Raw genomic sequence first — 26,997 nt, 5'->3', positions numbered from 1 at the left:
CAAGTCCAGAGTGCTGCTCTCTGACAGGATGCTGCGTTGGTGAGTGTGCTCTGTGGCTGTGTTGCCCATCTTGTTTGTACCCGTGGCTTCAGCACACTTAAAGTCTGTCTAGTGGAATCTGAGAACACATTTCCTAATTATTTCACATTTTTATGTTGGTTTATTTCGATCTTGCTATGTAGCCTAGGCTGACCTTTAACTCCTGATCAACCTGACTGAGTGCAAACAGGCTCTACTGTGCGGGGGTGTTTTCACTCCAGTGTGTGTCCTGTACAAAATGTGTAGCTATTACCGTATGTGGTTGCTGTACTGCCGGTTTCCTGTGGGATTAACTCTGAGCAAGGTTTCTCCATATTCAGGGACCAAGCGCTCTTACCTCTCAAGTCAAGGAAACCCTAATCGGGAGCCGCGTGTAGAGAGCGACCCCTGCTGGCCATCATGACTCATCGCTCACCTTCTCCAGCTTATCAGCCTCGCTGTTTTCGTTGAGAAGGATTTCAAACATCGTCTGTACCCTGGAGTCTGTGGAAAACTGCACACGGAGCTGGGGAGAGAGGACAGAGCCCGACGTGAGGCAAGCAGCCGGCCCACACCATTTCTGCCTACTCTTCGTATATTCAATTCAGAAAACAGAAGATATACTCTGGATCCTAGTGCTGTCCTAACAGGCGGATGGATCTCTGTGAGTTCGAGGCCAGCCTGGACTACAGAGCGAGTTCCAGGATACCTAAAGCTACATGAAGAAACCCTGTCTCTAAAAACAAACAAACAAACAAACGAACGAACGAACGAACAAATGAATAAATTTTTAACGTTAATTGAATGACCATTTTATACCAGGCACTGTTCTAGATGCCAGGGATAGAAAAGTGAACAAAAAGCAGGGACAGTAGCCCACACCTTTTATCCCAGGACTCAGGAGGCAGAGGCAGGCAAGTAGGTCTCTGTGAGTTCAAGGCTAGCTTGGTCTACATAGTGAGCTCCAGGACAGGCAGAGCTACATAGAGAAACCCTGTTCCTCACCTGCTCCCCTAAAAAAAAAAAAAAAAAAAGGAAAGAAAAAGAAACAAGAAAAAAAAGTTGAGCAAAATCAATCTTTGACCTACAAAGTTCTCAGTCTAGTTACATTCAACCATCACAACGGCCACAGGAGACATCGGGCCAGTTTTAGTCTTAAGATTCTCACAGGCAGTCAACTATTAGACGGTTAAGGGGAGACTAAAGTAGAAATTTGCCTCCAGGCTCATTAACCAGAAATGGATTTTAAGCATCCTGCCAAAGAAGAGGAAACCATTCTGTTTGGGGCTGGAGACCCTCACTCATGCCACCCTGCAGCACTCTGGATCCGTCATAAGGTGGCCCGAGTGATCAGCTGGCCAGCTCCCCCCATGCCTCCTACAGCTGACAGCTGCTCTTCCTCACTTCTGCTACTCTGGGCTCACCTCTTTGGGTGGACAGGCTCCTCCTTCCCCCCACCCCTTTTCTCATCTCCATCTCTTTTCTAGTTCCCCAACACTGAGTCTGCACTCTGGACAGTGTGCCATGGTCCAGGCACAGGCCATTCCAGACACACAGGAGTTACTGAGTCTTGGAGCAGAGGGCTGAATGAGCTATAGCCCTCCTGTGCGTGTTCTCTCTCTCTCTCTCTCTCTCTCTCTCTTTCTCTCCCCCCTCCCCTCCCCTTGGTTTTGCTTAAGACAGGGTACCAGGCTGGCCTCGAACTCACAGAGATCCACCTGTCTCTGCCTCCCCTGAGTGCTGGGATTCCTGCTCTTTCTTTCTTTCTTTTCTTTTTCTTTTTTCTTTTCTTTTTTTTTTTTTTTTTTTTTTTTTTTTTTTTTTTGTTTTTCGAGACAGGATTTCTCTGTGTAGCCTTGGCTGTCCTGGACTCGCTTTGTAGACCAGGCTGGCCTTGAACTCACAAAGATCCACCTGCCTCTGCCTCCCTGAGTGCTGGGATTAAAGGCGTGCGCCACTACGCCTGGCTCTTCCTGCTCTTTCTTACAGGAGGAAACCGACACATCTAAGGGGTCAACCAAAAAGAAGTCAGTAGCTGAGCTAGGGGGATACAGGGCTCCTTATCTCTGGTTCTGGCTCTCCATCTTTCCTGCAAAGGTCTCATGTTCCCACAGACTCTGACCCTCTATCCCTCATTCCCAAGAATTCCTGGCTACCTTTGTTCCCCTAGAGTCACAGTGCAGACTCACTAGGTGATCATAATTTTTTGTCAATGCTTCCACCTGAAATTTAAAAGAACTATAGCCGTGAGTAGATTGTGCCCTCAGCCAGCACCGCAGCCCTCTCCAGCACTTGCAGGAAGGTGTACTTGCCTGTCTCTTCCATGGAGAGTGCCCACGTTCCATACTGTCTCTGTCCTCACCTCCCGACCTCCCTAAGAATGGGATGGGAGCAGCCACAGTTCTCTCTCTGGAAGAGTCCGGTTTACCTGCTCTTGGATGCTGGTGTTGAGCCTCCGCAGTGTCTCCTGGAAGTTCTGGTTCCTTGGCTCGAGGGTAGCACAGCGCTGCACATCCTTGAACGCCTGGTCCAATTTGCCAAGATGCTCAAGTGCCTGGCATCGCCGATACAGTGCTTTGATGTCAGCAGAGTTAATGTCAATGGCTACAGACAGGAGACAGGGAGGTCCTCAGGAGAAGCTTGGACTACAGACTCTTCCTCCCTCCCTATCCCACTGCCCAAGAAAGCCATCTTCCTTAGCGATGCCCATTGGGACCATCTGGCTCATAGCATCATTTTGATAGACAGAAAGATCCATAGAGTCTCAAAGGTTGGCAGAAAGCTTAAAGTTCTCTCCCCCTGCACCCCTCCCAGCAGCATACCCCAACTTCTATCTGATTCCCAAGGCTTTCCTCTATCACAGGGGTCCCATCAGGGGCCCATCTGACTGGTGCTTGTATACCCCAAGAAATAGGGTGCTCAGCTCCCCCTCGTCTCTGAGGTAGCCAGGCAACTACACACACACACACACACACACACACACACACACACAAACTTTCCCAGCCAGAAGGTGGTGGCACAGGCTTTTAATCCCAGCACTCAGGAGGCGGAGGCAAGCTGCCTCTGTGTGCTCGAGGCCAGCTTGGTCTACAGAGGGAGTTCCAGGACAACCAGAAAACCTTTCCCTATTTCAGCCCAAACTTATCCCTGCACTTTTGTCTTTTTATCCTGAGTCTGGCCCTGGAGCTCTCAAGCGGAAGCTAAGCCCTCCTGAGCCCACCTGGGAGTGGCCTTCCCTGGGCTAAATATTGCCAGATGTTTCTTTCCCATCTCCTGCTTTTCCTTGACCTTCAGAACCCACAGACTAGCAACAGCACCTCCAACCAATGGAAGCCAGATCCAAACTCCTGCTCAGCTATGCTGGGCGAGGGTAAAGTATGGAGCTCACCTCTAGAAGCATCGGAAGCTGCCTGGGCATAGCTCTCCTGAGAAACAGGAATAAGAAGCTCCATTAGTGGGGGGTGGGACGATGGGAAGGCGCTATAGAGACAACCAGTGTTCCCTAAGCGAGGAAAGAAGTTAGCCTAGGAACTACAGATTATCGGACGCCCGGCACAGAAAAGTATGGGTTTTAGTGACAGGCAACCCCAGGCTAAATGCCAGCTCTTCTGCCACCTGGAAAAGTTTGGCCAAGTTATTCATACTCTCTGAACCTTGGGTTTCTTGTTTTGTTTTGTTTTGTTTTGTTTGTTTTTCAAGACAGGGTTTCTCTGTGTAGCCTTGGCTGTCCTAGGCTCGCTTTGTAGACCAGGTTAGCCTCAAAATGACAGTGATCCACCTGCCTCTGCCTCCTAAGTGCTGCTGGGATTAAAGGCGTGCGCCACCACGCCTGGCTTGAATCTTGGGTTTCTTTGTTTGTTTTTGTTTTTCAAGACAGAGTCTCTCTGTGTTAGCCTTGGCTGTCCTGGGCTAGCTTTGTAGACCAGGCTGGCCTCGAACTCACGGCAATCCGCCTGCCTCTGCCTCCCAAGTACTAGGATTAAAGGCGTGTGCCACTACGCCAAGGCGAACCTTGGGTTTCTTGACTGCACTATAGAAATGATAACAATGGCTGTCACAGAGCTATTCTTAAAAGGAGTGGCCCAAGACATGAAAAACACATGTGTTGGGCCAACTGTGCCCGGTGGGTTTCTGCCTCTCAAGGGCACTGGCCCGGCCAGTAAGAGGCACATATACCAACTCAAGGGGTCCAGAAGGCATGGTGAAGATGATGATGGCTCATTTCCATCAGGCCATCACAACCTTGGCTCCACCCCTAACTGCCCACCGCCCACCCAAGTTGTCCTGTCTGCTAGACCATTTTCAGGCCACAGGCTGCACGATTCCGGTAGAGTATAGCCAGCAGGGCTTTGTCCTTGGTCAGCTTCAGGGCCTGGCTGTAGCTCTTGGTAGCCGCCTTGTAGTCCTGGCGCTGGAAGTGCTGGTTCCCTTCCTCCTTCAGTTGTGCTGCCTCTGCCTCTGCCATCTGTGGGGACATCGGCAGCCCTGTGTGGTCAGCCTTCTGCTGGAACCCCCCCGGCAGGGATCTTGGCCTGAGAGCTAGCGCCCCTGGTTTTCCCCCCTCCACAATGTACGGTGGTATTCTGCCTGGGAGGTATTCACTCCAGCACCCCCAGTTCCACTGACTCTATCCCCAAGGACATTGGTATTTGCTTGGAGCTTGACCCCCATTGAGGGGGTTGTCAGAGTCCATATACCCTCCCTCTCTGTCTCTTTCAACCACCTCCCCAAAGCCCCCCCCCTCAGTTTCCCAGTCTATACTCACTGTCTCTCAAGGATGCCGTCTCCTGGGTATCACTTCTGAGCTCTGCAGTTTACCTCACACAGCTTCCTTCTGCTCCTCCCAACCCCCTAGCCCGCAGACTTTATCACCCCAGCCAGTGACTCCAGACTATATTTGGCCACAGGCGGCAGGTGCTCCTGGAAGCTGTCACTGATACAGGGCCCTCCTCCTGCCCGGACTGGACATCCATGGCCACGTGGAGACGCTGGCTGACTACCTTCTGGCCCTTGAGCACCCCACTCAGGGGCAGTCCTGCAAGACTTTGGAGACTTTGCACTCACACCTCAAAGTGTGGGAGAAAGATCCAGAAGAGACAGGAATATCGCTTGGAGGCCTGCCCTGCCTAAGCAAAGTTACAATGCCACTTCCTCATCTGTCCCAGATAAACAGCCCTCCCCCAGCTATTGCTATTTTAGGAGCAAAGTGACAGCTGACGGGGCTGATAGACTTGGGCACAGAGCAGCTGCCCAGGTCCCTCTGGAGACTTCCAGAAATGCCTTCCCAGAGGGGAAACGAGAGCAGAGCGGTGGAAGACCCCTTCCTGATTTCTCTTCATAGTTGTTCACAGCGATGTGTCTGCTCAAAAGAGCCTGCTTTTGCAAAGCCCGGCGAGATTCGCTGACTCGGTGTGTGTTGAGTAGGTTGCCGGTTGGGGGCGCAGTTCTCCCGTTCCCTCCCTGCCTGTGCTGGTCCCCCATCTAGCTGTGACTCCCTTGGATGGCCGCTCGCTTCCTCTCCATCAGATTTAATTCCCCTGGGGACCTGGACTTCCCTGAGCTCCAGGACTGTGACTCACCTTCCTTTGATCCAGATATCTCCCAGGACAAGAAGAGGCTCCCTCTTCAAAAGCGGCCATCGCCACTGCGATGGCACTCTCTGGGAGCCAGCATTGTTCGTTTCTCCTCAGCCAGCTTTAAAAGGCTATCCTGACTGAGCGTCAGAACTCTGCTGCCCTTCAGTGTCTGCTTCAGGAGGTCAAGGATGCTGTTCAGGAGTGTTACCTATTGCTATCCCAGGTACAGAGCCTGGCAGACAGTGCCCTGGACGTGTTTTATGAATGAATGGATGGATGGATGGAATCTTCATTCTATTTTTTTTGTTTGTTTGGTTTTTTTTTTTTTTTGGTTTTTCGAGACAGGGTTTCTCTGTGTAGCTCCAGCTGTCCTGAAACTCACTGTGTAGACCAGGCTGGCCTCGAACTCACAGAGATCCGCCTGCCTCTGTCTCCCAAGTGCTGGGATTAAAGGCGTGCGCCACCACCGCCCAGCGGTATCTTCATTCTTGTCCTTTGCTCCACTTTGCTCTCTTCTCCCCACACTTCCCATATATTTCAAAACACACCCGAAAGATACCGAGGAACAAGCCACAAAGAGCCCCATAACAGCTTCTGCAAGTACGGCTGTGCTTTTAGAATGTGGCTGCACAACAGGTCCCACTGCCCTGTTGAACACAAGGGTTGTCCCTTAACACTAGACTTCAGCAACACTCCTGCCTCAGCCACCTGAACAGCCACCGGAGCTGTGTGTCACCATGTCCATCTCAACACACAGTTTTTGAATAGTAAGGGGGGGGGGGGCAGGTGGATAGATTTCCCTGCTCTCGTGGGATCCCAAGCTGGGAACCTCATTTGTGGCCCGAGCCATAAGTTACTATGATAAAAAGTTGTCAACTAGCAGAGAAGCTTTGGTTCTGTGGCCTTTGGACCAAACTTCCTTGCACTCGACTCCTGGTTCAGTAATTCACGCCACAAGCCTTGCTTGTGTCTCCTATCCCAGCAGGGGACATGACTGCATGGCTGACGGTGAGGAACGGCAGAGTGTTTGGGAAACGTAAAACAAGAAAGACAACGTCCTTGGAAAGGCTTTTCCTAAGCAAAGGGTAATTGAGTTTAAATAACAGACATGTACTTTCTCACAGCTCTGGAGTTGGGAGTACAGTATTGGCGAGGTGCTATCAGGGTGGGCTTCTGGTGTGGCTGCTCCCCCCTCCCCCTCCCACCCCACCCCCACCTCCTGCTTACATCCAGCCATCTTCTGGGTTTACATAGCTTCTCTCTGTGTGTGCTTACAGTGCACATTGAGGTGGAGATCGAGAAGGAGAAAGGAGGGGCCGGGTGTGCACTTTGGAGGGTTCTCCCCTTCTGAAGACAATGACTCCATCTGCTAGGGGCCCTACCTTTCCGGCCTCTTTTACCTTTTATTAGTTTGTTTCGTTGGCTGGTGTTTGTTTGACTGTTCAAGACAGGGCTTTCCTGTGTAGTCCTTGGATATCCTGGAACTCACTCAGTAGGCCAGGCTGGCCTCAAACTACCTGTCTCTGCCTCCTGAGTTCTAGGATTAAAGGCACGCCACCTTGCCCAGTTTATTAGTTTTTTTTAAATAGGGTCTGTATTCTTTCAACTTATACATGAGGGGAGTGGAGACTCAATTCTGTCCATAACAGTTCCAGACAGAATAAACTACCTATGAAAAAGCAGATACAGTAGGGGGCATCACCTTGAAAAAACTCAGTAAAATGCCAAGACAGCTGGGCAGGGTGGCCCATCCTATAATCCCAGCATGCCATCCTGGGAGGCAAAAGCAAAAGGATCACAGAGTTCAAAGTCTACTTAGGCTATACAGACAAAGCCTATCTCAAAAATAAATAAATTGGCCTGGAGAGAGGGCTGAGAGGTTGAGTATTAGCTATTCTTCCAAAGGCCCTGAGTTCACTCCACAGCAACCACATGGTGGCTCACAACCATCTATAATGAGATCTGATGCCCTCTTCCGGCCTGTGGCTCACACGCAGGCAGAATACTGTATGAATAAAAAAATAAATAAATCTCTTAAAAAATAGATAGATAGACAGACAGACAGATAGATAAGAACCACAAAACATGGTGGCGCATGCCTTTAATCTCAGCCTTCAGGAGGCTGAGGCAGGCGGATTGCTGTGAGTTCGAGGCCAGCCTGGTCTACAAAGCGTGTCAAGGACAGCCAAGGCTAACACAGAGAAACCCTGCCTCGGGCGGGGGGTGGGGTGAGGATAGGAGGGAGAACGAACCAACCAAACAAACCACAAAGCAACCAATAAAGAAAAGAGGGATGCTGCCGGGACCCGGGAATGCTCAGCCTCTGCTCTTCCCCGCCTCTGTGAGCTAGGCGCGCAAATCAACTAACTTCTCCGCGGTTTGGCTACCGTCATCTCCTAAAATTTACAAGAGGCGCTGTTGTGCAGTGGGTGAAAGAGGACATCCCGCGAGGGATGACGTAGAAGGCGCAGAAGGAGGCCGCCTAATGCCGTCACTGGCAATCTCGGCCTCCGGAGCAGCCTGGCTCCTCCGAACAGGAGACGGCGCTGTGGCCCGCGGCTGCCCCGCGTAACAGGGAACTGGCGCTCCGTCCCTCCGCTTCGCTTTTCCTCCACGTGGGGACGCAGGATGGCGGCCGCTGTGGCGGTGGGTGTACGCGCACAGGACGGGATGCTGGGTCTCTGCCTGGGGTACCCAGGAGGGAGAGAAGCGGAGGAGCGCTGACAGCTTCCCGGTTTGTTTCCGCAGGACGAGGCGGCGGCGGATGACGTGCAGCGGCTTCTCGTGCAGTTCCAGGATGAGGGCGGCCAGTTGCTGGGCTCCCCGTTCGACGTGCCCGTGGACATCACGCCGGACAAGCTGCAGCTCGTATGCAACGCGCTGCTGGCCCAGGTGAGCACCCCAAGATGAAGCCGCAGTGTTCCGGGAACCCCGGCTGCTCACTGGGAGTTGGTGGCGCTGGCGGGCCCCTGGGGAAAAAAAATGTTCTGTATATTGTCCCACCTGCGGACAGGCTGGGTTGTGAATTAAGCGGATGCAGGATTTCCGTGACTCCTTGTCCCAGCCCAACATAAGTATCCCCACTTTACAGAGATACCCAGAGGGATTAAATTATTCACGCGGTGGTACGCAATAGTTGGGATTGAGCATTGGAGCCCAGATCGGTCTGACTGCACTCAAAACCAGTGCTCTTAAGCTTTCCGCCAGTGTTAACTAATGCTGCCCTCTGTTGGGGTGGAGTGGCAGGTTTACATACGCACATAGCTGGTGGACCCCCGACCTTTGAATATTAATTTTACAGGTGCAACGTTGTGTAGGTGGTTTCAGAAACAGTATATGAGGCTGTGAACTGACTCGCATCTTAGACCTAAAAAAAAAAAAGTTGTGAGGGTCAGTGCTTTGAGCTAATTACTTATTTGCACTAAGCATTTTTTTTTTAAAACATAAAGTAGGGATAGTAATGTTTATTTCCCAAGGTTGTGAGATGTAGTTAAAAAGGCCTCCAAGAGTCTGTGAGTGACCTTGGATTACTTCCCAGTCGTCTAATATGATCATATGCAGTAGGGAAGAATGAGGGTATCCCAGGCAAGGCGACTGGAAAAAGATAGCCTCACCCCTACCACCCCACCACCCCCGCAAGCTCAGTGGCTTTCCCCTTCACAGAGGGCAGGCCCTCATCCCTCAGTGGCACACTTGCCCTTTACTGCACGTTCTTGCCCTCAGGAGGAGCCCCTGCCCCTTGCTTTCTATGTCCACGATGCTGAGATTGTGTCCTCGCTGGGGAAGACGCTGGAGTCCCAGTCTGTGGAGACAGAGAAAATCGTCGACATCATTTACCAGCCCCAGGCTGTCTTCAGGGTCCGAGCTGTGACGCGGTGCACCAGCTCGTTGGAGGGTCACAGCGAAGCAGTCATTTCTGTGGCCTTCAGCCCTACGGGAAAGTAAGGACATCGGCAGAATCGGCGGGCTGTGGGAATGCAGCCTCCGACTGGGGTGGATGGAGAAAGCCCTCCAGAGTTAGGATCCATGGGGTCTTAGGCTACCTGCCATAGGCTTGAGGTCTGGACTCAAGTTGCATGTAAGAAACTTTCTTATTGGGGTTTGGTCCCCAAAGGCTAAGGATACCTGGCTGGGAAGAGTCTATCTTGGACCTCTGGAGGACTGAGCTATCCCTTTCCAAGCTGTGCTCCTTAAACAAGTCAGATTTCTGCATGTCACTTCCCTATGAAAACAAATCATTTCTCCTCATTAGTACTCCAAGAAAACAAACAGTTGACCCAGGTAGTAGTAGTGCAGGCCTTTAATTCCAGCACTGAGGAGGCAGAAGCAGGTGGGTCTCTGAGTTCAAGACGAGGCCCATCTATAGAGCAAGTAGGACAGTCAGGGCTACCCAGAGAAACCCTGTCTCAATACTCTTTCCCCCGCCAAAAAAACCCACAAAAAGTACATAGATAGACAGATGGATGGGTGTAGCTAATCCTGTCAAAAGAAAGAAGAGAGCGTGGCCTCCTGGGGTCTTTTCCTAGATAGTGTCAGTGTCCTGTTTCTCCTCCCAGGGAAAGGAGAGCCTGTTCCCAGAAGATGGTTGGAGAGGCAGCAGGAATGCACATGTGTAGTGTCTCAGGTCAGGGTGGGCCCCGCCACTGCAGCAGTCAAGCAGCATCTCTTCCCCAGGTACCTAGCCAGTGGTTCCGGAGACACCACTGTGCGCTTCTGGGACCTCAGCACTGAGACACCGCATTTCACCTGCAAAGGTCGGTGTGCGGTTAAGGGGTCTTCCTGTGTGCCAAGTGTGCCTAGCTCAGCAGCTCCTGTAGGGCTCAGAAGAATCCAGCCCATTAGCATCTTGTTCACAGCCGCCCAGTTTCTTGAGGCCAGTCAGCCACTTAGAAACAAGCAGCTGCTGGACCAATGTGGGATACGAGGAGGAGCCGAACCCCTGGTAACAGGGACAACTTGACTTAAACCCAACCTTTGCCGGGAGCTTTCTCAGACTTCGGCATGGACCAGCGTCACCTGGAGGGCTTGTTGAAATACAAGAGGCCAGCTAGGAGCCTTACTATGCCATTCTGTACTCTCCTGGAGTTTTTGTTTGAGCAAATCTAGGATGGGGCCTGAGTACATTTCTAAGAGGTTCTAGGTGCCGCTGGTAGTCAGGGGACCACATCAAGGAGTTCAGCACATGGCCTGAACTCTACCTAAGGTTTAGATTTTTTTGTTTTGTTTAGTTTTGTTTTTTAAAAGATTTATTATTTATACAGTGTTCTGCCCGTATGTGCACCTTCCCGACACAGGAAGGCACTGGATCTCATTACAGATGGTCGTGAGCCGCCATGTGGATGCTGGGAATTGAACTTGGGACCTCTGGAAGAGCAGACGGTGCTCTTAACCTCTGAGCCATCTCTCCAGCCCAAGATTTAGTTTTTGCATCTGGAGAATGAGGGATGATTTATGCTTTTCATCCTAGGGCTGATGTTAGAAGGGGCTGTGTATACAGAAGCACCTCAGGCCGTATGTCAAGGGTGCAGCTACTAGAAAGTGGCGTTGTTACCTGCGGCAAGCTGCAGCTGTAGCTTTCGGGCTGTGCTCTCCCTCTCCTCTCCTTATTTGACCCTTGGTCGAGAAGCGTTCATCGGATGCCATGCACTGCTAGGCACTGGCTAGAGATAAAGATGAACGGAGCTCCCTTCTCCCTCCCCTGCTTTCTTAGGGCACCGGCACTGGGTCCTTAGCATATCCTGGTCCCCAGATGGCAAGAAACTGGCCTCGGGCTGCAAGAACGGCCAGGTACGTGGCATCAGGCTAAATGGGCAGAGAATGGTCTCCCGGGTCTCTAGAAGGGCATGTTGGGGGATTAGCTGGGAGGTGTTTGGTGGGACAGGTTGCAGGAAGTTATTTTACGAGCTTCTATCTTTCAGATTCTCCTGTGGGACCCAAGCACGGGGATGCAGGTGGGCAGGCCCCTCACCGGCCACAGCAAGTGGATCACAGGCCTGAGCTGGGAGCCCCTTCACATGTAAGTGGCACCTTAGCTAAGACACACTAGCATTAAAGCTTTCTCCTCTCCCTCCTCAGTATGGAGACTTTGTTTGGAGAGAGTGAAAGAAGCACTGGGATGTCAGTGATTGCGTGGCCACACCCCCTGCTACATGGGGGGTGGGGGGGGAGGGTACATCCTTCATGCCACCTGAGCACAGCCTCTCTGTACAGTCAGAAACCTGTCTCGACAGGTTGTCCCTGGCCTCTGGGTCAGGAATGAGACACAGTATGGGCAGAGAGGTGGTGCCACATCAGGCCCAAGGTCACATTCCCACCCTCCCCCTTTCACTAGGAACCCAGAGAGCCGCTATGTGGCCAGCAGCTCCAAAGATGGCAGCGTACGAATCTGGGACACAACTGCAGGCCGCTGCGAGCGCATCCTCACCGGGCACACCCAGTCAGTCACCTGCCTCCGCTGGGGAGGAGACGGCCTTCTCTATTCTGCATCCCAGGACCGCACCATCAAAGTCTGGAGGGCCCATGACGTAAGGGCTGGGAGAGGGTCATGGACCATGGTGTCATTGCCGTGCCAGTCACAGACTGGTATCAGAGAGTCTGGTGTGTCCAGAACTGTCCCAGGAGTCCAGCCAGGGCTTCTGGAGCGGCAGCTCAGTGGTCAGTGCCACAGCATTGTGGGGATTCTGGGTCATCGTTGAGCCTTTTAGTTGTTTGCCACCTACCAAGCCCATTTGATGAGGTAAACCCTGTTACTCAGATGCATTCGTCTGCCCTGAAACAGGCCAGGACTAATTTCTCAAATGAAGAGGGGGCTTGAGCTTCCAGGTGCAGTTTGACTTAGATGATCAAGCATCAGTGATAAATTCTCAAGCTCCTGTTTCTTGTCCCATGTCACCTATCCCACGGTGGGGTATTCAGTGTGATCACTCCCCCCCCCCCCCCCCCCGATCTCCTATGTATCTGTGTGTGTATCTGACCTGTCTCCATCTGCCCTAGGGCGTGCTGTGCCGGACTCTTCAAGGTCATGGCCACTGGGTGAACACCATGACGCTCAACACAGACTATGCCCTACGCACGGGGGCCTTTGAGCCTGCTGAGGCCACAGTGAATGCCCAAGACCTCCGGGGGTCCTGTGAGTAAGAGCGAGGAGGGGAGCAGGCTGCCTGGCCGGGACCCAGTTCTCCAGCCTAGTGGATGGATGCCTAACCAGTCTCCCTTATCTCTTCCCCTCCCTCACCCCACCGTTGGTACCCGCACAGTGAAGGAGCTGAAGGAGAGGGCAGCGAGCCGCTACAACCTCGTGCGGGTGAGTCTGTGCCACCAGCGTGCAGCCCCAGTTCAGGGCTCTTTCTCATCTGATCACAGAAACTCCAGTCACTTGGGCTTCTCCCTTCTAGCCCCGCTTCAGTGTTTCTGTTTATCCTTCATAATCATTAAATCTTTTGTTTGTTTTTTCCAAGACAGGGTTTCTCTGTGTAGCCTTGGCTATCCTGGACTCACTTTGTAGACCAAGCTGGCCTTGAACTCACAGGGATCCGCCTGCCTCAGCCTTCCAAGTGCTGGGATTAAAGGCGTGCGCCACCACGCCCGGCTAATCACTGGACATGGTTTAATTTTTATCTTAGTTACTTCTATTGTCTCTTATTTGTTGTCTGAGGAGCACATATACATTTTTTAAGGTTCAAAAGATACAAGATTATGATCCAGGCTAGAGACACAGCTCAGCGGTTTAGAGCACTGACTGCTCTTCCAAAGGACCCTGGTTCAAATCCCAGCACCCACATGACTATTCATAACTGTAATTCCAGTTCCAGGGGATTTGACACCCACACACAGACATGCATGGAGGCAGAACACCAATGTAATAAAATAGTTTTTAAAAATTTTTTAAGGGGCTGGAAGGATGACTCAGGGGTTAAGAGCACTGACTGCTCTTCCAGAGGTCCTGAGTTCAAGTCTCAACCACATGGTGGCTCACAGCCATCTATTATGTGATCTGGTGCCCTCTTCTGCATAATAAATAATAAATAATGTTTTGATTTTTTTTTTTTTTTAAATTTATAAAACATGGGCTGGAAAGATGGCTCAGGCCGGGCATGGTGATGCATGCCTTTTGTTTTGTTTTGCTTTGTTTTTTGTTTTGTTTTTGTTTTTCAAGACAGGGTTTTCTTTGTATGTAGCCCTGGCTATCGTAGACTCACTTTGTAGACCAGGCTGGCCTAGAACTCACAGCGATCCACTTACCTCTACCTCTGCCTCTGCTGGGCGCCAAAGCCAGGCATGGTAGCACCTTTCATCTAGATGCTTTTAGAAGCATCTAGGGTTACCAGTAGTTGGTACTTCGTACAATCAGTATACATAGACCGTATATACATAAAATACAACCCACATATCAAAGCCCCTTGAGCCTTTCACCACCATTCTGTACCTTGGTTTGTGTCTTAGGATTCCTTCCACATATGTATAGAATTCCTTTTCCTTATGGCCAGGCTTCATTTCCCTCGTTCTGGCCTCTGTCACTGCTGCATAGGCAGCATCTGACCCCATCCAACACACTGTGCTTTCTTGCCCAGGGCCAAGGCCCAGAGAGGCTGGTATCTGGCTCAGATGACTTCACCTTATTCCTGTGGTCCCCAGCAGAGGACAAGAAGCCCCTTGCACGGATGACGGGACACCAGGCCCTCATCAACCAGGTGCTCTTCTCTCCTGACTCCCGCACCGTGGCCAGTGCCTCCTTCGACAAGTCTATCAAGCTGTGGGATGGCAGGACGGGCAAGTGAGTGGAGGCGTGGGGGCCGGCCCATATCAGCAGTGGGGTTTGGCATAAACTTGGTGACGCCACTTTCTACCTGTGTGACACTAACAGGGTCTAATTTCCTCAGCCACGCTTCTGACACATAGGCCTCTCACCTAAGCACTGAACTCCGATTGGTAAAATGACATCTTCAGGGCTAGTCACAGTAGGGATGCAGCGTCCCTAGAGAGAATGAACAGCAGCTAGAACTGTGTTGTGCCTCTTGTGTTGGCCTCAGAGCGCGTTCCACACACCAGTGGCACCAACAGCTCTGGGAACTTGCCAGAAATGCAGAATGTGGGGGTCAAAGAGATGGCATATACTGTTCTTGTAGAGGACCCAAGTTCAAGCCCCAACACCTACAGCAGGCAGCTCACAACCACCTGTAACTCCAGTTCCAGGCCTTTGGCCGTCACAGGCACCTGCAGTCGTGTATTTATTTAAACATGAAAATACATCTCTGGAGCCGGGCGTGGTGACGCACGCCTTTAATCCCAGCACTCGGGAGGCAGAGGCAGGCGGATCGCTGTGAGTTCGAGGCCAGCCTGGTCTACAAAGTGAGTCCAGGATGGCCAAGGCTACACAGAGAAGCCCTGTCTCGAAAAACAAACAAACAAAAGAAAAGAAAATACATCTCTGTGCTGGGCAGTAGTGCACGCATTTAATCCCAGCAGTCAGGAGACAGAGGCAGAAGGATCTGAGTTAAAGGTTACAAAAAAAAAAAAAAAAAAAGGAAATGTGGACTCCAGTCTGAACTTTGTGAATCAGAGTCTGCATCTTGTAAGGTCACCCAGCTAAAGTCTGAGAGGCCCTGATGTGAGGAGCGTGGTGGGAGCCATTATTGGGATGGAGAAGAGGTATGATACGTGTGGGAGCCGAGAAGGATGGTCTTTCACTGTGGGGTGTTTTGTTTTGTTTTTGTTTGTTTTTTTTTTTTTTTCAAGATAGGATTTCTCTGTGTAGCCTTGGCTGTCCTGGGCTCACTTTGTAGACCAGGCTGGCCTCGAACTCATAGTGATGCGCCTGCCTCTGCCTCCCAAGTGCTGGGATTAAAGGTGTGCGCCACCTAGCCCAGCTCACTGTGTATTTTCACACCGTAGTTCTTTGGAATGGTAATTTAGTTCCTGTGGAAAGCCAGGAAACTGAGTCTCCTGCCTAATGGCTTAACCAGACATCACAGCTAGACTATTAACTTGAAAGCTCCAGCTGGGCCTGGCCCGCTGTTAACTCCATGCCACCTGTCAGCTGGCACCTGTTATGTTGGAGGCCACCAGGCAGATGGGCTAAGCAGGTGGCACATTGGGCTTTCGGGCATGCAGAATTGTGCAGGTCTGGAAGCTTAGCAAGAGGCACCCTCAAAGCAATTCAACTGGAGAAGTTTTACAAAATAGTAAATGACCAGTAATGATTAAAACGGTCTAGCAGGGGCCAGGGCAATGCTAGCAAGCAACCAAGATTGAGAGCTACTGTGGTGGGCACGGAGGACATGTTGAAGATCTAATAGCCATCACTGGCTTCCCCTGGCTCAGGTACCTGGCTTCCCTGCGCGGCCATGTGGCTGCTGTGTACCAGATTGCCTGGTCAGCTGATAGCCGGCTGTTGGTCAGTGGCAGCAGTGACAGCACACTGAAGGTGTGGGATGTGAAGGCCCAGAAGCTGGCCACAGACCTGCCAGGCCATGCTGATGAGGTAAGGTCACGCCATGGGGACTGGGATTGGCCCTGGCTTTCTTACTGTCAGCACATCGCTGTCCAACCCCCTTCCTCCATTCAGGTATATGCTGTTGACTGGAGTCCAGACGGCCAGAGAGTAGCAAGCGGAGGGAAAGACAAGTGCCTCCGGATGTGAGTGGATGCACTAGATCCTGGGGTGTTGGGGTGTTCAGGTCTCCTGGCCCACACTGGCCAGCCCTTCTCTGCTCTTTGCCATGGCCTGGAATTCAGAGGGGCATTCTTGTGTTCCGGAGGGAGGGCTTGGGAACCAGGTCTCCATAATGCAGTAGTTTGATAGAGCACCAGGCTTTGTAGCTGTGGGACCTGGGTTCAGATCCTGGTTCTCGCTCTGTGTGCAGACACAGCACTTTTCTATACAGGACGGTCACAGAAGGGTGAACACTGACACCTAAAGCACTGTGCTTGTGACAGTGACTTGATGCTCGCTGGTAGGCACTGCAGGACCACAAGGCAGGATTGACGGAAATAGAGGTCCTGGCTGAGGTACACAGTTGAGTTTCAGAGCTAGAGCCAGTGCCAGGCTCCTCACAGGGTGTAGGCGCCATGGATCCCTCCCCGCATTACTCCTCCTTCCCCACAGATGGAGAAGATGAACTCCACAGCTTCCTGACCCCTACCTGGACTGAGCCTCTGCCTGCCTTGCCAGAGACCAACGGATGCACATGGCCCCCTGCCCAGGACAGGTCCCCAGTGTGTGACATTCCCAGGAAGTTACAACATGGAGCTAAGCTATGGGCATTACTGACTGGTGCTGACAGCAGTGGAAAAGCCAGGCCTCTGGCTTCCGTGTCCTTTTTCCAAGTGTCAACTGTACATGCCCAGACCCAAGGCTGTATGTGGCCAAATAAATAATTTATATTTTGTGTTCATGTCCTAGAACCACCAGCACCCCTCATTGGAGGATTCTGAGATGGCCCATTGGTCCCTCCCTCGCACTGGATGACAGCAGCCCATGCTGGTCAGGAAGCTGTCCTTTCTGTTGCTTCACAGTAAGAGACCAGTGTGACCGCAGCCACAAGAAAGGTTAAGGCCATGCTACCTATGGTCACCGTCCAGGGCTGTCCCAAAGGACAGATGGCTAGCAGGGAGGCGGTGGTGTGGGACGGCTGTAGCTGATGTGGGCACAGAGTGATGAGGGACTGTGCTCTCAGAGGACCTTGAAGGGATGAAGGATACCCAAGTCTTTCAGGCCTTGACTTAGACCTTTGTCCTGTAAGAAGCTGCTGTCATGTTCCCTTGCTGTAAATAACTAGCTGGGACTCAGCATTGTCTATTCGTGGCCGTTAGTTATCTGCGGTGGAATTTCTGGGTCTGCCTAGTACTGGATCCTTAATGCTTCCCAGCTCTATTTGGGGTTTTTACATTTTGCACATTACCCAGCTGGGTGTTCAGCCCCGCCTCCCCCCCCCCACCCCCCAGCATCAATATAGGTCTGCAGGAGAGACACAGTTATATTTGCTTAGTGTCTGGCATATCTGTGTCACAGTGACCCTACACCCATGCCCGAATGGCCTCACGTTAAGATGATTTACCTGAGTCCCTGGAGACACTGACCTATTTGTACCTCACAACAGGAGAAGAGCTAGCATTCAGCCAGGACTTCCCGGGAAGCTGGGTACTTAGTCCTGAGCGTCGGCCTGTCACCCAGCCATCCTTACTCTTTATTCTACCTGCTGGGCTGTTGGTTCTGACTAGAGGACAGTGTTCTGGCCCAGCGTAGGCTTACAGCAACAGGAAGCATTACCTCAGGGTACTGGATGGGCCTTCAGTTCTTTAATGAGGGACCTGGAGCCAGCCCAGGTCAGGGAGGAAGGAGGGTGCCTAGAAGCTCTTGGGCAGTGGCTGAGCCTGGCTCAGTCCAAGGTGTCTCTAGATGAATGGGGCTCCTTTCCGTCCACGGACGCTCCCCGGGGAGGTGAGGCTCTGGTACGTGTGTGCCCCGGGCCCTGGGGCTGGTGGGTGACTAGTGGTTCTTTGGCATGGTGCTTGGTGGTATAATAAATTGCATGGGTCAGGTTCCTGAGGACTAGGGGCCAGGGCTGACAGTGGGCAAGGAATACCCTTGGCGCCACACCTCCTCTAATACGGATATAGGTATTCCAGATCCTCCAGCCTCCGCATCTCATCCGTCCCCATGGACACAGTTCTCCGCTGAGGCTGTTTGCGCTGCACGGTGACCTGGATGGGATTGTTCTCTGGGAAGCTGTTGAAGTCAGTAGGCATAGTTGCAAACTGAAATAAAACAAGCACCCTCAGGATGCCTTCCCAGGCTAGAGTCCGGGCTCTCTCGCGTCTCCACCACCTTGCTGCTAAGTAAGATCTTAGCCTCATGCAACGCAGTCACTGTGGGCTTCTCTCTACCCCTAAACCCTTTGGTCTCTTCCCCTTTTCTCTTCATAATTCTTGGTCCACTCACAGTTATTGGAATTAAGGAATATGCGACCTCATAGCTTTGGAAAATAACATTGTGATGGTATTACTACAATTAACCAACCAGTTTGCATCTCTAATGGGCCTTGAATAGCTTAACCCTGTCTACCTCTCAGAGAACAGTCTGGAATGAATGTTTGTTGGCCCAGGCATAAAGAAAGCAAGCAAGGACATGAGTCTTGGCAGGGAGGCAGAAGGGGGGAGGGGTTCTGCCCATGACCACCCCCTGGTAGTTTCTCACCTATCCGGGCCAATGGTTCTGACTTTGTTCTCTAAGGATCAGACTTCCCTCCCTAGCCCTGGGCCTTTCTGCTTCCAGAATTTACCTTATAGGGCTTGCACCACTTCCCCACCCCGGCCGTGTTGGCTGCACGGACTGTGACGCAGTAAGCCGTGTTCGGCTTCAGCTCCATCAGCTTGACCGTGGTACCCAGGATCTTGTTGAAGATCCACGGGCGGTTCTTGACCTTGGGCATCTCCTCGTTGCCTCTTTTGTTTGCCTCCTGCAGCAGCACCTGGTAGAAACTGACCTGCTGCTTGCCCGCAGCGTACATCCAGGAAATCTAGGGAAAGAGAGAGCCCAGGCTTCCTCAGGTCTAGCCTGGCCCATGATGGTGTGGGGAGAGGGCGGGGGCAGGGGCGAGGCGTAAGGTGCAGTCCATGACAGTGGCCCTTAACATTCCTGTGCATGCCAGAGCTCACTCAGGTCTGGAGGAAAATGCAACCATAATGCCTTGCAGCACAGGAAAGGAGGAGAAGCTCCACCCACTCACCTCATTCCATCCCCAGGGACTGTGTCAGCACTGCCCAGTGTCAGGCCTCCCTCAAGCCTTGTAGGAGTTGGAGTCTAGGTATTGACAAGGCTGGGAACATGACTGTCGGAAGCCCTCGGGACACACCAAGGCTGCAGCTCACTTCTACACTTGCCAGGTCTAGGCGTTGCTCAGTTGAAAGTAACCTTCCTCTCTGAATTCCTGATAAGCTTAGCCCAGATCTCCTCTGCATTAAACAGGGAAGCAGTGAACCCATTTCTAAACAGTCGAACTAGAGGGAGGTCAGAATGCAGTGGGGAGTCCCTCGCCTTCCCGTGGAGCTTAGCACTCAGTGCAAAGAGGAAAACGCACCACAGCTGTGGAGTCACCAGCAGTGTGTTCGCAGATGAAGGGAGCCTCCGGCACATCCATGACCACAGAAGACTCAGAGTGCGTGGAGGAGGTGTCTGTGTCCAGCGCAGGGTTGTCAAGGTCCAACAGGCCCCTGGTGGCCACTTGGGACTTAGACAAGATGGGGCAGATGGCCAGATTCTCCTTTTCTGCGTTCTTAGCCACTGATGACAAACTGAGTTTGTTCAGCTCACCTTCCAGCATCCCGGCAAAGAAGCTGCTGTTGGGCTGGGTCACAGCCAGTTTGATGGGGTTCAACAGAGTGGATGATATGGGGGACATGCTCGTGTCGTCGGAGCTGTATTCGGAATCTTCTACTGGTACCTGCTTCCTGGAGTGGGAAGGATATGGATGTTGGAGGATGGCAGAGGCTACCCACAAGGCGTCCAGCCTGAGGAACCCTGAACACATGCCCCAGGAGCTCCCTCTATGAGCATCCCCGGCTGTCAGATAGCTTGAAACGGGCCACTGCAGGCAGCAGGGCCTCAAAGTCACAGGCTGCTCACTAAAACGGTACATTCTTGACTCCAGTGGGGACAGAAGCTGCATTTTAAGTTGGATCTTCAGATGGTTCTGATATTTAATGTTCTGAGAACCACAATTTTAGAAACTGATAAAGCAGAATCTTCCCACCAAAATGGGAAGTGCAAGTGTCTCAGAAAAATGAGCACAGCAACTGACCAGAGTAAAGAGAAGTGTCGTAAGTACCTAATAAGAAAGTAGTAAATTAAGCTAGTTTTCTGTTTTGTTTTGTTTTGTTTTTTCTCTGTATGTAGCCTTGGCTGTCCTGGACTCCCTTTGTAGACCAGGCTGGCCTCGAACTCACAAAGATCTGCCTCTCTCTGGCTCCCAAGTGCTGGAATTAAAGATGTGCGCCACCATGCCTGGCTAAGCTAATTTTCTTTGCTAATACGTTACTGTTACTTCACATTTAATGTAATTTATATTTAAGTACATTTAATGACATCTAAATTAATTATAAAGCATATCAAATTAATAGTCTGTATTATGTGCAATTCATATATTGGAGGAATGCTCTTGTTCCCACTGGGTGTGGTGACACAAACAACACCCGTAATTCTAGCACTCATAGTGGATCACTGTGAGTTCGAGGCCAGCCTGGTCTACAAAGCAAGTCCAGGACGGCCAAGGCTACACAGAGAAACCCTGTCTCAAAAAACAAACAAACAAACAAACAAAAAGACTCTACTCAAAAAAAGAGTAAAAACAAAGCCAAACAAAACAAAACACCTTGTTCCCTTGTGATGGTTTGGATGATAATATCCCCCCATAAACTCACATGTTTGAATGCTTGGTCCCCAGCTGGTAGAACTGTTTAGGAAGGATTAGGAGGTGTGGCTTTGTGGGAGATGTGACTGTGGGTGTGTTTGAGGTTTCAAAAGCTAGCACCAACTAAGCCACTGACTCCCTCCCTCTGAGCTTATAACTTGGGGGTCAGATGTAAGATATGTCTCCAGCTCTGCACCTGCCTGCCTGCCACCATGCTTCCTGCCGTGATGACGATGGGTGGGCTAGCCCCCTGAAACTGTAAGCCAAGTCCACAATCAAATGCTTTCTTCTGTAAGCTGCCTTGGTCATGGTGTCTCCTCCCAGCAATAGAACAGTAACTAAAACACCCTCCATTTTTATGTTTGTTTTTTTTTTTTTTTAATTGGCACATTTTAGACACACATATTATACTCTTTTTTTTTTTTTTTTTTTTGAGGAGGGTTCAAGACAGGGTTTCTCTGTGTGTAGCTCTGGCTGTCCTGGAACTCACATTGTAAACCAGGCTAACCTTGAACCAACAGAAATCCAGTTGCCTCTGCCTCTCAAGTGCTGGGGATTAAAAGTATGCACCACCACCGGCTAACATGTTACACTTTTTTTTTTTTTAAGATTATTTATTATGTATCCTGCCTGCAAGCCAGAAGAGGACACCATATCTCATTATATATAGATGGTTGTAAGCTACCATGTGGTTGCTGGGAATTGAACTCAAGACCTTTGGAAGAGCAGTCGATGCTCTTAACCTCTGAGCCATCTCTCCAGCCCCACGTATTACACTTTTTATTTGCTCTGATCCAACTTCAGAAATTAAGACACTGCTAACTGGGCGTGGTAGCGCACGCCTTTAATCCCAGCACTCAGGAGGCAGAGGCAGTCAGATCCCTGTGAGTTCGAGGTCAGCCTGGTCTACAAAGCAAGTCTAGGGCAGCCAAGGCTACACAGTGAAAACCCTGTCTCAAAAAATCAAAACAAAAACAACAAAACCATATTGCCATTGCTAAGACTCCTGGATGCTTCTCTCACACTGCATTTCCTCTAGCTGACACAGCCAGCAGAGTAAGAGGGTTTTGTTTTGGTTTTCTGTTTATTATTCACTTGTGTCATCTTGGGCTTATTGCATATGTATGTTAACCCAAGGCGAGACCTAGTACTTTGCTTGTCTCTAGACTCTATAAATAAAAGGCATCATCCAGTAATAACCTATCCAAAACTTGGTTTCTGCTTCACGTTGTGTTTTGATTTGTCTGCACTGATACATGTAGCAGAGGCCTTGGCTGTCCTGTCTATTTCATGTTTTATTTTGTGTGACATGGATTTTGGTTGTTTTTAAGTTTTATGTGTGTCGGTGTCTTCCCTACATGGGTATGTGTACACCACATGCATGCAGAGACCGGAACAAGGCATTTGGATCTACTGGAACTACAGTTACAGATAGTTGTGACATCATATGGATGCTAGGAACCAAACCCTGGTCCTCTGCAAGACTTAAGCACAGAGCCATCTTTCCAGTCCCTGCGTGGATATGTGTATTGTTGCTATTATTTGCTATTAACAAAGGAAATACATGAGCCGGGCGTGGTGGTACACGCCTTTAATCCCAGAACTCAGGAGGCACAGGCAGGCGGATCCCAGTGAATTTGAGGCCAGCTTGGTTTACAAAACAAGTCCAGGACAGCCAAAGCTCCACAGAGAAACCCTCTCTTGAAAAACCAACCAAAAAAAGGAAATACATGACCCTACATTGTCTTGCTGATAAAGTGTGCACCAATCCCCCCACCCTATCCCCCCCCCAAAAAAGATAAAATTAGTTTTTAAGCCACACAGTGGTGGCGCATGCCTTTAATCCCAGCACTTGGGAGGCAGAGGCAGGCGGATCACTATGAGTTCGAGGCCCGTGTGGTCTACAAAGGGAGTCTAGGGCAGCCAAGGCTACACAGAGACCCTGTCTGAAAAACAAAAAATATAACAAAAGAAAACAAAAATTAGCTTTTAAGTCCTTAAAAACAACATACATATATAACTAAAACTATCACAGACTGATTTGTCCCTTGTGATGTGCTCTGAGACTTCTGGTCCCATGTCTAATTATTATCTTTCTGGTTTCTACCACTAAGAGTTCCTGGCCTGTAAACAAGCCCCGTCTACCTTAGACTAGTCCAGCTTCCTATTTCCTGTGTGCTTCAGGGGCCATATGCCCTGCCTGCGCTCTAACCCACAAATTCCTGAGACATTTATTCATCCCTCAGCTCCCATCAGACCTTGATTTTTTTTTTTTTAAGGAATTACATTCTTACTTATTTTATGTGTATGAGTGCTCTATCTGCATATACACCTGCAGGCCAGAAGAGGGCACCAGATTTCATTTTAGATGCTTGTGAGCCACCATGTGGTTGCTGGGAATTGAACTCAGGACCTGTGGAAGAGCAGCCAGTGCTCCTAACCTCTGAGCCTGCTCTCCAGGCCCAGCCCTTGATTTTTGAAGCAGATTCTTTGTTTTTTTGGTTTTTCGAGACAGAGTCTCTCTATGTAGCCTTGGCTGTCCTGGACTTGCTTTGTAGACTAGGCTGGCCTCGAACTCACAGCGATCCACCTGCCTCTGCCTCCCGAGTGCTGGGATTATAGGCATGCGCCACCATGCCCAGCTTGAAGCAGATTCTTTAAGTCCTGCTTATTTATAGGCTATTTATAGGCTGACGTGTCAGGATGCTGACATCATTTATCCAGAATGTCCTAAGACTATTTCAGAGTCACCTACTAGAAGCTGGGCCGTAGTGGTGCAGGCTTTTAACCCCAGAACTTGGGAGGCAGAGGCTGATGGATCTGAGTTCGAGGCCAGCCTGGTCTACAGAGCCATCTGCAGAACAGTCAGAACTACACAGAGGAACCATGTCTTGAAAAACAACAATAAGAAAACAGACTTTCCTACTGAAAATCCTAGGGCTAACGTGGGCACAGAAGACCACTGGGACTGCTTGCAGGACATCTGTTTCCTGATTCCCACAGCAACCCTGCTGGATGGGTGTTAGCTCTTGAACTTGGCTGAGGTTATTTATCTAAGTGGTACAATGTGGATTTGAACTCAGGACTCCATGCCTGAGATTCCCCCCTCCCCCAACTCCTACCCCTAAGTAAATCATGAATATTTCTACAAACAATGGTTAATTCAGCCAGGTCACAATAGCTCATGGTGACCTAGAATGCACACACCCCTCTCTCATCTAAACTGTAGATCTCAGTGAAAATTAAAGCACAGAACCTTTTTTAAAAGAAATTATCTGGAGCCAGGCATAGTGGCACATTCCTTTAATCCCAGCACTTGAGAGGCAGAGGCAGGCAGATCTCTGTGAGTTTGAAGCCAGCCTGGTCTACAAAGGGAGTCCAGGACAACCAAGGTAACACAGAGAAATCTTTGTCTCAGGAAGGAAAAAAGAAAGAAAGAAAAAAAGAAGAAAGAGAAAGAAAAGGTAGAAGATTTCAGGACTGGGGCTGGTGGTTAAGAGCACTGGCTGCTCTTGTAGAAGACCTGAGTTCAAGGCAGGCCTCCTGGCGCACGCCTTTAATCCCAGCACTCTGGAGGCAGAGGCAGGCAGATCGCTGTGAGTTCGAGGCCAGCCTGGTCTACAAAGCGAGTCCAGGACAGCCAAGGCTACACAGAGAGACCCGTCTTAAAAAAAAAAAAAAAAAAAAAAGAAGACCTCTGAGTTCAATATTCCTAGCACCCACATGGCGGCTCAAGACAGTAACAGCAGAGCATTTTTTAAAATATTTATTATGTATACAGCGCTCTGCCTGCATGTACACCTGCAGGCCAGAAGAGGGCATCAGATCACATTACAGATGGTTGTGAACCACCATGTGGGTGCTGGGAATATTGAACTCAGGACCTTTGGAACAGCAGGCGGCACACTTAACCACTGAGCCATCTCTCCAGCCCCAACAGCAGAGCATTAAGCTAAGCCCAGGCCCCATTCCTGGGTCACTTCAATTGAGACTGTGTCATCTCCTTTTAACATCCTTTCCCTGGAGATCTTCTTTAGACGCTGCTTCCTCTAGAATCTCGTCCTTCTCTGCACCTTGTCCCAAACGCTTGGCTTTTCAAGGTGCCCTGTGATGGCATTTACCAGGCTGTGCTGTATCACCCTCGCTGTTCCCTGATGTCCCCCACAACCTACACCACTTGCATGAGACCTATGAGGCCTGACATTCTTTGAAGGCAGAGACTATGCTTCCCAGCTTTGTAGTCCCCAGCTTGACATTGGGTCATATTTCTCACCCAAAGTAAAAGAGTTCTGGGCCGGGTGGTGGTGGCGCACGCCTTTAATCCCAGCACTTGGGAGGTAGAGGCAGGTGGATCTCTGTGAGTTCGAGGCCAGCCTGGTCTACGAAGTGAGTCCAGGACAGCCAAGGCTATTACCCTGTCTCAAAAAACCAAAAACCAAACCAAAACAAAACCAAAAAAAAAAAAAAAAAAAAAAAAAAAAAAAAAAAAAAGAAAGAAAGAAAAAGGGAAAAAAGAGTTCTGCAGCATGGAGTAGAGAAAAGCCAGACTCACTGGACTCTCAGCAGGAAGGTAGTCACTAAAGTGGTAGAAATAAAGAGGAAAAGCCTGGAATGGGACAGAGTGCTAAGCAGAAGGAGCATTCTAATCCTTGGCTAGTCCAGCAAGGTCTCTTAGAGTGGGCAGCCCACATGCTCTCAGAACTGATGTGGGGCTCAGGGGATGTAGGCTGCAGGCGGGAGCCCTCACCACCCTCCACACACACAACATTTTCTTCCCTGAAGGACCCCACAGTGGCCTGCAAAGTTTCTCCAGCCTTAGAAAGGAAGACCCCAAATTGTATCTTACATGACATCGGTGGTGCCTTCCTCTGGGTAGTTGACCAAGCCGCGTCTTGAGGAAAGTGGGAGACCTTTGGTAGCCACAGGCCGGTTAATAAACTTAGGGTTTAGACAGGACTTCGACAGCTGGTCGACTGCAGTTATAACACTGAGAGTTTCCTTCTTTGGTACAGCCTCCTCCCCACCCCCCACTTTACAGAACACCTCCGTTGCCATCTGGTATTGGTGGGATCAGAGCACCGTGCAGGACAACCAGCCATCAGGAAGCAGAGAGAAACTGAGGCAAAGGTCCCACCCTTAGTTTGGGTGAGATAGGTGTGCAGTGAGCTGACTTCACAATCGTCACAGGGTGTAACAATTAGGGGGCCACCCCTCCCCTTGATGTGGGGTTTGCTGTGCAGCTGGACAGCTCAAAAGCCTGGGTCAGGGTTTCTGGGCTAAGGCAAGAAACAAACTGCACGGTTCCTTCCAACACATACAGGCCCCTTCTAGGCCACGTTTGTGGTCACAGCTCCTCTGCCCTCCTCCAAGGACTTCAAAGGGCTTAACAGCCTTTAGAGCTGTCCCCTGAAGGAGGGGCAGGCTACTGACAGAGAGACTACTACCTGGCCTGAGCCAAAGAGTCTTTGAAGAGAAAGACTTTGCCTCCGGAGGCTAAGGCTCCCCATCCTGGCATCTAAACTCAAGTCCCACGGAAGCCAGTAGCACAGGCGTAGAGAAAGCCACAGACTAGCTGATTCTAGTGCTAGAATTCCAAATACTTTGAAAGATTGAGAGACAATGGTGAACACGTGGAGATATTTCTAAAAAATGGGCCTGACTTCTCTGCTATGAGAGGCAGGGTACAAGTAGAAGGCACACCCACAACTTCTGGAGAGAAGAGGGAACAAGTTCTCCAACACTGGCTTTGCAGCTGGAAGTGGACTTGAGACTCAGTTCTGTGTTTACCAGCTGTGTAACTCGGAGATTGACAATTTTTAAAAATTATTATTTTTTTGGTTCTTTGAGACAGGGAGTTTCTGTGTAGCCTTGGCTGTCCCGGACTCCCTTTGTAGACCAGGTTGGCCTCAAACTCACAGAGATGCGCCTACCTCTGCCTCCCGAGTGCTAGGATTAAAGGCATGCGCCACCACGCCTGACAGGACAGTAACAATCTT

The 26,997-nt window shown here is 50.5% G+C and overlaps 3 protein-coding genes across 4 annotated transcripts in view; 1 reads left to right on the top strand and 2 right to left on the bottom strand.

The window, feature by feature from the left end:
* The window catches only part of Unc45b (unc-45 myosin chaperone B), a 29,553-nt gene extending 25,070 nt beyond the window's left edge, over positions 1-4,483 (bottom strand). Inside the window, exons 1-4 of the mRNA XM_051158135.1 lie at positions 4,316-4,483; positions 3,407-3,443; positions 2,447-2,622; positions 455-544 (exon numbers count right to left, since the gene is read on the bottom strand). Of these exons, the coding sequence (XP_051014092.1) occupies positions 455-544; positions 2,447-2,622; positions 3,407-3,443; positions 4,316-4,483 (471 nt within the window). The remainder of the gene's footprint in view (positions 1-454; positions 545-2,446; positions 2,623-3,406; positions 3,444-4,315) is intronic.
* A 3,623-nt stretch (positions 4,484-8,106) lies between these two features.
* Nle1 (notchless homolog 1) lies at positions 8,107-16,984 on the top strand. Of its 2 annotated transcripts, none has more exons than XM_051158134.1 (13): positions 8,107-8,240; positions 8,343-8,486; positions 9,318-9,535; positions 10,269-10,348; positions 11,305-11,381; positions 11,513-11,610; positions 11,926-12,118; positions 12,588-12,723; positions 12,851-12,897; positions 14,165-14,367; positions 15,915-16,074; positions 16,159-16,229; positions 16,699-16,984. In XM_051158134.1, the coding sequence occupies exons 1-13, from the start codon at positions 8,223-8,225 to the stop codon at positions 16,709-16,711; spliced, it is 1,458 nt and encodes a 485-aa protein (XP_051014091.1). In that variant the 5' UTR covers positions 8,107-8,222; the 3' UTR covers positions 16,712-16,984. The 2 variants fall into 2 exon arrangements, with proteins under 2 accessions (XP_051014091.1, XP_051014090.1); XM_051158133.1 differs by having other exon boundaries at positions 8,208-8,246.
* A 1,213-nt stretch (positions 16,985-18,197) lies between these two features.
* Positions 18,198-26,056, bottom strand: Fndc8 (fibronectin type III domain containing 8). The gene is made up of 4 exons (XM_051157805.1): positions 25,848-26,056; positions 19,673-20,042; positions 18,875-19,111; positions 18,198-18,350 (listed from the first exon to the last, which is right to left on the bottom strand). The coding sequence occupies exons 1-4, from the start codon at positions 26,054-26,056 to the stop codon at positions 18,198-18,200; spliced, it is 969 nt and encodes a 322-aa protein (XP_051013762.1).
* Positions 26,057-26,997: the final 941 nt, after the last annotated feature.

This window comes from Acomys russatus, chromosome 16 (genome assembly GCF_903995435.1).
Source record: "Acomys russatus chromosome 16, mAcoRus1.1, whole genome shotgun sequence".
Lineage (NCBI taxonomy): Eukaryota > Metazoa > Chordata > Mammalia > Rodentia > Muridae > Acomys > Acomys russatus.
Note: the sequence above shows the minus strand (reverse complement) of the source record. Positions and strands in the feature narration are given on the sequence as shown.